Source organism: Aegilops tauschii, chromosome 3 (genome assembly GCF_002575655.3).
Source record: "Aegilops tauschii subsp. strangulata cultivar AL8/78 chromosome 3, Aet v6.0, whole genome shotgun sequence".
Lineage (NCBI taxonomy): Eukaryota > Viridiplantae > Streptophyta > Magnoliopsida > Poales > Poaceae > Aegilops > Aegilops tauschii.
In genome coordinates this window covers 387058726-387068025 of record NC_053037.3, presented here as the reverse complement: position 1 = coordinate 387068025, position 9300 = coordinate 387058726, and the positions used below count along the sequence as shown (strand labels likewise).

Below are 9300 nucleotides of genomic sequence, written 5' to 3'. Positions count from 1 at the left end.
CTGTCGTGGTTTTGTCACGTCAGCTGTCCTAGTGTAAGGACTTAGTCGCGAGGCCAACGCATCTACGTAGTAGCTTGAGAGGGGTTGAGCGGAATCGAGAGACGCAACACGGGTTTAGACAGCTTCGGGCCCCGGAAAACATTATCCGGTAACAACCCTACATGTTGTTTGTGGATAGGTCTCATTATGCTCATGAGGGAATCTCCCGTAAACCGGCTCTTGCGTCTAGCCCTAGAGATTGTTTCTTCTTGCTTGTCCCTCTTTGGGGAGCCCTGCCCCTCCTTATATATGTTGAAGGGGCGGGTTACATGTGGAGTCCTATTAGGATTAGGACTAGTCTACCTTCTAATACAAACCGGATACAAGTCCGGGTCTTAACCCCTTGTAAGGTAAATATTCCTTATGCCTTTCCTTGTAAACCGGCCCACCATAGTATGAGCCGGCCTTTCATGAACCGCTCGTTGGGCCACCGGGTCTTGTCGCTCCTCTGACCCGCCTGCCGGATTACCAATGAATCGTAAACCGCCAGGTCCAAGCGGGTCGCCAGTGAATCGCCAAACTCCAGCCTTGTCATACATCCGGCTGTTTATACCGCGGGGTATATCCCCGACACCCTGGTTTTGCCTCGAGACGGCGGCAGAAAGTCCCCAAACTCCTCTTCTTATTTTTTTTCTAGGGCAAATGACAATATATAGTAGAAGAATATTGAGAGGGGACCCATGAGGGGAGTATGTGTGGGATAACATGATCCATATTTGGTTAATCTCATTGAATTTGAACTATTGTTGTACTAGACATATTTGCATGTTATTTATGAATGATTTGTGCTTTTTCTATCCAAAATTTATTGAATTTCGTCGTGTTTGATGAAATTTACCCGGTTAGTTGAAATTTGGTTCAAAATGTATGCGAAGAGCATTGAATGGCTGGCTTTTACATTGATGTCCGGGGACTGATCCCCTGTCCGCATACTGACGTGGTGACCGGTTTGGAGGGAGATGCCCTTACCTAGCATTTTTTCTGAGGGTTTTTCCTTTTTTGAGCAAATTCTTTCCGAGGGTAACCTCGGGCAATCAAAATGAAGCTGGGGATATGAGCTGGATCCAGGGCCCAGGCACAAACCCAGCCCATACCAGCTTCCAGTGAGCTCAAGCCCACCCAGTGAATGGCAAACCCACCTGCTCCACCACTTCGCCACCACCGCTTCCCCCGATGCCGTCGTCGACGATCCGGAGCATCTCCATCACAGTATCTGACGACGACGGCGCCGCGGCGCCCCGGCGTACCCGCGCTGGTCGACGGAAGGTAGTGCGCAGCTTGGGGCAGCGCGCCGTGCGGCTCGTGGCCCGGTGGTGGCCTATCCTCCTGCTCCTCCCGGCCGTCGCGCTGCTACTCTTCGAGGCCTCGCGGCTCCGTGCCTCTCCGAGCCCCGCCCCGCCAGTATCGAGTAGCCTTGGCCGCCTAGACCCGACCACGCGCCTCGTCCATGGCGTGCGCGAGCGTGAGTCCCTTACTCTGTTTCGATCTACTCTAGCCCGTCCCCAAATTCCCCGTGCTCTTGTGGTTCCCAACTCGCAATAAGGTTTGCCACGGATTTGACAAATTGCACTGTAAGAGTCGGCTTTCGTAGTAATTTGATAGTGTGAGTGCTGTATTGCAGAATGTGCTGAGATTATGGTGGTGTCTTAGACTACTTATCTGCACAAACCATTGGATATATCATGGCAACTGGAGATTTGGACGTAGCAGATCGTGCACATTGGGAAATGGCCTTAATAGGATTATGATTCTCGAAGTCTTCTTAGTTTCTTACAAACCAGATGTTTGGATCTTGATAAGTCAAATCGCATGTCCATACTTAAGTAAAGTTGTTCCAAAAAATCAGAGAGCACGTATCATGTCAAATTTGTTTGGCCGAGTGACTATTACTGGCTTATGTACTAAATAATGACTTGATTAGTTTTGTGTTCTTTATGTTAACAGCGTGCCTGAAGGTTCTTAGCCCGAAAAGTATAGAAAATTTGGTATTTCATGAAGGCTCAGGACTTGATGGTGTGGTCAAGAGGATTATATACAAAACTGACGACGACGACTATGACTCACACCACTCTGAGGCAAACTCTACCTATTTACTGCAGCACGCAGAAGCTACCAGGTTCAATTTGTTTACAGGATTCCAAACAGTTCCTGAAAGAGAAGAGAGCTTCAAGGTTCTTATGCTGGCTAACATGTACTATTTTGTGGTTACAAACCTATGCCATTTTAGACCTATTTAATGTGTTTCACTACTTCTCCAGGTGAATGAGACTGTTAGTGTGCACTGTGGTTTCTATAGTGACAATGGCGGTTTCAAAATTTCGGATGATGATGTCAGATACATGAGAACTTGTAAAGTTGTTGTGTCTACCTGCGCATTCGGTGGCGGGGATGATCTATATCAACCTATTGGAATGGTCAATTCTTCTATTGGAAAGGTATTTGAGCATTCAGCATTCTCAGAAATGTCGTTTCTGTGTAAACCATCACATGTGATGGCTCTGAGGATTCAGGATGGATTGACTTATGATAAAGCAGGTCTGCTATGTGGCTTTCTGGGATGCTGTCACACTATCAACTCAAGAAGCTGAAGGAAAATTAACTGGCGACAATGAAATGATAGGAAGGTGGCGTATCATTGTTGTCAAGAATCTCCCCTTTGTGGATCAACGTCTAAATGGGAAAATACCGAAGGTAAATCTGCAGCTGTCATAGTCCATTGTGCCAGCTTCCATATTCTCAAAATACTGGCTCATGTGGGATTTGACCTAATAAAGTACTACCTCCGTCATGGTTTATTGACCCCCTTCGTACTTTGTGCCAAATTTTGACCATAAATTTAACTAACAAAATGCTAATGCATGTCATAAAAAATTATATCGATGGATTCATATTCGAACATAGTTTTCAATGATACTCCCTCCGTTCCCAAATATTCGTCTTTCTGGACATTTCAAATGGTTAGAACATATGGATGTATGTAGACATATTTTAGAGTGTAGATTCACTCATTTTGCTTCGTATGCAGTCATTTGTTGAAATCTCTAGAAAGACAAATATTTGGGAACGGAGGGAGTATAACTTTTTCTACATGTAACTTATATTTTATTAGTTAAAATCATGTCAAGGAAGGGGAGCCTTGGCGCAGTTGTAAAGCTGCTGCCTTGTGACCATGAGGTCACGGGTTCAAGTCCTGGAAACAGCCTCTTGCAGAAATGTAGGGAAAGGCTGCGTACAATAGACCCAAAGTGGTCGGACCCTTCCCCGGACCCTGCGCAAGCGGGAGCTACATGCACCGGGCTGCCCTTAGTTAAAACCATGGTCAAAATATGACCCAAAATACAAAGGGAACTAATAAACCAGGACGGAGGTAGTAGTCTCTCTGTAAAGTGTAAGCCATATTGGCTATTTCTGTTATTTGGTAATAACAACTTCAGTTATGCCCCCTCATAAAGTGAACCGCTTAGATGTTAAATCTGCTGATTTGTGTTTTTGCCTTAATTTTACGTGTGGGATTGCATAACTATGTACATTCTGGTAGTAAAATGCATAGCATCATTTTTGCAGATGTTGACTCACCGACTTTTCCCAGAAGCAAGTTACTCTATATGGGTAGACTCTAAATACCAGTTCAGAAGAGATCCAATAGGAGTGCTTGAAGCACTTCTTTGGAGGACAAACTCTACCTTCGCTATTTCTGAACATGGAGCACGGACTAACATTTATGATGAGGGGAAAGCGATTGTTCAAAAGCACAAGGCTACTCCTGAAGAAGTAGAGGTTCAGCTAACTCAATATCGTCAAGACGGCATGCCAGATGAAAAAAGACTACATGGATTAAAAGGTATGCGTTTAATTTTGACTAATTTAACTTGCACATGTGGATTTTTTTTCTCCAGGCTAATTTCTGCTGAAGCATGGTTGTGGTACGAATATGACCAAGCTTTTTGTTTTCTTTCAGCTTTGGCTGAAGCTTCTATCATTGTGAGGGAGCTGACCCCATTGACGAATCATTTCATGTGTGCTTGGTTCAATGAAGTTGTTCGTTTCACATCTCGGGATCAACTCAGTTTTCCGTATGTACTATGGCGTCTAAACATGCCAGGAATCAACATGTTTCCTGTGTGCACTCGAAGGGACCTTGTGAACAGTTTGGGTCACACAAGGAAAGTAAAACCTCTTACACAGACGAATACAGATTCTTCCACGGCATGACCTTTCTTCTTGTTCATTTGCGGACAGTCAACTAACCGGTGGTTTACGTGGTTCTAGGCTTCCACTTGCCTTGATCCACAGTTTTGTTGTAAATTATTCTTTTGATTTTCTTCCTCGAGAAACATCATGACTTGGTTGTACAAGGACTTGCACCTGTTACACTTCAAAAGCTGTTGCTTTTCTGTATGTTGACATTATTACCTGTACAAATCACGTTTTCTTTTGTTTGGAAGGAGCAGTATTCTTCTTCCATTTTACTGTATGAACGTTACCTCCCAACTTTTCTACTTTTGAAGTGCAATCTTATCCATGACAATTATAAATGAACTCTTTTGCTATGGTTTACGCTGTTACAAACTGTGTATCCGTAGTCCAAGTAGATGCATATCTACTAGAATGTACTTACTGTCATCTGTTCCAAGCTCTAACCATGCTATGCAAACTCTTTTTCTTCTTTTTCTAGAGAACATATCTAGCCCTGTTTTTAGGGAAAACTATTTGTTTTTCTTTAGAATGACTTGAAAAAATTAAGGTTGTTTTTTGAGCAAACAGTCTGTCTTTATTGATAAATTAGACATATATCAGATTAAAAAAAAGAAACAACAAAAAGCCAAGATAAAACAAAAAATTACATCAAGTCCTTTGTAGTCCTTGATTCTACATCCATATCTTGCATCTTAATTTTCCTCGATACATCTAGTCCAGAAACTGCAGAAGACCAAACATGCACAAGCTAAACTATCCTCAAAGGTTTAAAGAGTGCTCCTAATAACATGTAAGAACCTAAGATCGTTGAACGCGTCGAACTAACCTCAAAAGGTTTAAAGAGTCGTATGAGCCGCACACTCCTAGCACAGTAAGAACCTAAGATTGTTGAACACACTATGGCTGAAGGCACACCCCTTGCGAGAAATGTTGTCAAACTAATACTTTGTTGTCGTATTGTCTGGAAAGAAGACCGGGAGCACAAAAGAAAGAATCTCTAGTGATAAGAACATTCTTGACAATACTGCCATCACCGTCGCCAAAATAGGTCGAAGTGCGGATGACAATACTCGACAATGGGAGTCGTCGATCTGCGGGACCAAAACACACACCCCCTTCCCCGTGTAGATCGCATCGGCCACAATGGTCACATCGTGATGTGGATAGGACCACGAATGACACTGCCTTCAACATCGAGACTTTGAGGTAAAAAAAATTAAACATAGATGAAAAACAAACTAGACCCCGAGCATTGATCCGCAGTTCCCCCCACCTCCGAAAGCCGAAAAGGCGAGCAGGAGGCGAGGGGAACCAACCTAAGCCACAAAAACCTAGTGAAGGGCCTTTTTTTTTCTTTGTTGACAACGGCGAAATATAGTAAGGTTGCACTGGCAAATATTTTTTTTAGGGGGGGGGGGGGGGGGGGGGGGGGGGGGATGCATTGGCCTACTCGTTTTACTTGGAAGCCCATGAGCAAAGCCCATCTCCTCCTCCTCTTTCCTTCCCTCTCTCCTCCTATCCCCTTCTTATCCGCTTCCACTCTCCCCGCCTCGCCTCCCCGAAAGGAAATGCCAGTGGCATTCCAGTGAACCCGCCCCCGACCTAGGTCCGGACACCGCCGCTGCAATGGCTACGGCCATCTCCGCCTCCGCGCTCCTCTCCTCCGCATTCGCCGGCGATAGGCGCCACCGCCGCGCGGCGAGGCCCGCGCCCCGCCGCGCCGTCCCGGCTGGCCTCACGGTGCGGTGCGAGCAGAGCGACAAGCAGAAGCGGCAGCCACTTTCCGCAGTCGTTCCCCGCGAGCAGCGCTTCATGTTCGAGGGCGACGAGCTCTGCGGACCCGTACGAGCCCCCACTCTCATCTCTTTCTCCTATTCCCTAGTGTTGCAATTCATATTCAGGAAAAGAGTAGTTATGCTATATGACTTTTTTCGGTTTGAAATTCTCAAATGGTTCCTTTCAGTTTCATCAATCCATTCCATCATTAGCCTATCACAGACTCACATGTCACTATACAATGTTCATGCCTCCCTACGTTTCAAAGTGTGGTGAATTTGAACTAAACCACGACGTTTATTTATGATGATACATAAACTGTCAAAATTAGCTGCTAATAGTTTGTGGTGAACGAAGATTCATGGAAATGAAATAAGAATTTAATACAAGAACGAAGCTAAGATGGTAGAAATGGTTTGCTCTCGTACATCTGGTAAACAAATGCGGCATTGGCTCATCGTGGCCACCCATGTTTCTGTTTAGTGCTTATGCTCATTAAGATCTCAGCATGACTATCTTGTTTATGTTCCACCGGTGTATTGGTATCATGGCTTGCTTGCTTGCTTGCTTGTGTGTGTGTGTGTGTAGCCTTTTCTGTGTAGTAATCTGATCAATCAATTTAATTCGCAGGACATATGGAACACAACATGGTACCCTAAGGCTGCAGATCACGTAACTACCGAGAAGACGTGGTATGTTGTTGATGCAGAGGACAAGATTCTTGGCAGGCTAGCATCTGCTATCGCAGTGCATATGAGAGGGAAAAATGAGCCCACATACACTCCAAGTGTGGACATGGGGGCTTTTGTTATTGTGGTATGTACCGAAGTAGTTTGTATGGTGTTTACAGAATACCGTAGCACAGTGTTTTTTTCAAGGCAAATAAGTTCATAACATTAGCGGGAGGAAAAAATAAGCACCTAAACCCATCTTGATTCTTGAAACCTAGATTATATCATCATGTTAATGTGACTTAAATCATTCCAGAATCTACGGTACATTGCTGAGCTGACATACTGAACTATATGTTTTACATAGGTTAATGCAGAGAAGGTTGCTGTTTCTGGTAAAAAGCGGTCACAGAAGCTCTATAAAAGGCACTCTGGACGGCCCGGTGGAATGAAAGAAGAAACTTTTGATCAGCTTCAGAAAAGGATTCCGGAGAGAATTATCGAACATGCTGTGCGTGGCATGCTTCCTAAGGGCAGGGTAAGAAATCATCTTTTGGCATCTGTTAGTTCTTACCTAATTGGTTGCATCAGGTCTTTTGTGTGCCCCAAAGTTTTATTCGTATTACTAAGAATTAGAAATGCAGATAAATTTATTTAATTAAATATTGCCAATAAGTTTTACCTTGCCATTGGCATGAATGTGGAATTACACCCAGTCCAAAATATTTGCTCTTAACTTAAGTGCTCAGATGACCTGGCTAATAAGTATTGGATTGTGTTCCCTGAAACGCCCATGTTAGCTAGTAGAAAATATCTTGTGTTTCTAAACCCTTGAATCTGCCTACTCTCCTGTTAAGTGCTAGTTTTCTCAGTTCGCCAAATTTACTCTTTTTCTCTGTGATCTTCTCAACCTTTGGACCATTTTGCAGCTGGGAAGAAGACTATTTACCCACCTCAAGGTGTACAAAGGATCAGAGCACCCGCATGTGGCTCAAAAACCTGTTCCACTGCCCATCAGAGACAAAAGAATAATGAAGTCTGGCTAGAGAACCCCTGGATATTGAAAAAAGATACAGCAACCGTGCTTCCCCGCCCAGTGTTAGGAGCGTGACCCGAACATTCATGTCATCTGTCCACAAGAGTGGTGTGTAATTTTTTTGTAATTTAATTATGTTTCTGCAAAAGCTTTCGATTCCTTTCGGTCATAATTATGTCGTATGGTACGATTTGATGGAATCCAAACTCTGAATTTTGGAAGGTGTAAATTTTGACCAGTGGTGAGGTAGGCTCGTTACAGTTTCGTACAATATGGGCGTGTTTGGTTACATTGCCGATTTAGCCTGGCCCGGCGAGTCTGGCTCTCTATTGAGCCGGTTTGAGGGGATGCAGGCCAAAAAAACCAAATGCACATAGTTTGGTTGCCTGTATGCCCCTAGTTGCATGAGACAACCATTTTCGACCCGGCGTTTGGTTGCCCGCATTGCATTAGGCGCACATATGACATTGACATGGTGTTTGGTTGCAACCTGCATAAGGTGTTGTCACCACTTCTAACTAGTGGTGAGCTTACACACAGAATCTGAACATGTAGCGCCATCTACTTAAACAAATGACAGTTCATCCTAACTACTATCAAATGACAGTTCAAATTATTAACAGCCATTGGCTAAATAGGGGATAGTCCATCGGTGCTACCAGATCCTCCTCTTCCTCTCCTCTTCTTCTACTTCTGCTTCTGCTTCAGTTGCTGCTTGTGCTACTGCTGTTGCTGCTTCTTGTTCTTCTTCCATCTTCTTCAAATCCTGCACTGGCATCTGTTAAGCCACATTGCCTCTACCCACTCCAACCTTTTGTTTTTCCAAGCGTCATTGTCAAATGCCTCCATACCATGGCCGAAGCTAACAACATCGTCAGGCTCGACATCTTCCTCCTCAGGCACGTGTTCATCAAAGCCCCACTGGAGGATCCAGTTATGCAGAATGCAACAAGCAAGAACTAGCTTAACCTGAGTGGAGTATGGGTGGAATGGCTTCTGATCCAGGATCTTAAACCTATTCTTCAGACCTCCAAATGCCCTCTCAACAGTTACTCTAAGGCTGGAGTGTCTGAGATTAAACAACTCCTATGCAGTCCTAGGATAGTTCCTACTAGAGAACTCGTTGAGATGGTACCTTGTTTTTCTGAAGGGTGGAAGAATACCCGGCCGACATGCATAGCCAGCATCTCCAAGGTAGAACTTGCCGTCGGGGATGTTGATCCCATCAGGTCGACTCATGCTGTTAGTGAGAATGTTAGCATCATGCGCTGACCCCTCCCAGCCAGCCAGCACATATGTGAACTTTAGATCAAAGTCAACAGCAGCAAGCACATTCTGGCTTGTGTAGTGCTTCCTCCCCTGTATGCTGCTGACTGTGACCTAGGAACTCTGGCAGTGACATGAGTACCATCTATTGCCCCAATGCAATCCTGAAAATGGCATCACAAGCATGTGTTAGTGCTCAACTTGAACAATACAAGCATATCAAGCCATGAAAAGTGTATATTGTCAATTCTCACCTTGAAGTATGGATACCATCTTGGGCTTCCGCGAATCTTGGGTGGAGTCTGGCCAGATGGT

General features: G+C 44.5%; 2 protein-coding genes across 2 annotated transcripts; both read left to right on the top strand.

The window, feature by feature from the left end:
* The first annotated feature begins 1151 nt into the window (after nucleotides 1–1151).
* On the top strand, nucleotides 1152–4589 carry LOC109782429 (probable hexosyltransferase MUCI70). The gene is made up of 6 exons (XM_020341050.4): nucleotides 1152–1501; nucleotides 1984–2210; nucleotides 2298–2474; nucleotides 2575–2730; nucleotides 3604–3880; nucleotides 3998–4589. Exons 1-6 carry the CDS (start codon nucleotides 1213–1215, stop codon nucleotides 4249–4251), a joined length of 1380 nt encoding a protein of 459 aa, XP_020196639.1. The 5' UTR covers nucleotides 1152–1212; the 3' UTR covers nucleotides 4252–4589.
* Nucleotides 4590–5723: 1134 nt separating this feature from the next.
* On the top strand, nucleotides 5724–7948 carry LOC109782430 (uncharacterized). Its single transcript, XM_020341051.4, has 4 exons — nucleotides 5724–6078; nucleotides 6643–6828; nucleotides 7051–7221; nucleotides 7613–7948. The coding sequence occupies exons 1-4, from the start codon at nucleotides 5863–5865 to the stop codon at nucleotides 7727–7729; spliced, it is 690 nt and encodes a 229-aa protein (XP_020196640.3). The 5' UTR covers nucleotides 5724–5862; the 3' UTR covers nucleotides 7730–7948.
* The last annotated feature ends 1352 nt before the right edge of the window (nucleotides 7949–9300 follow it).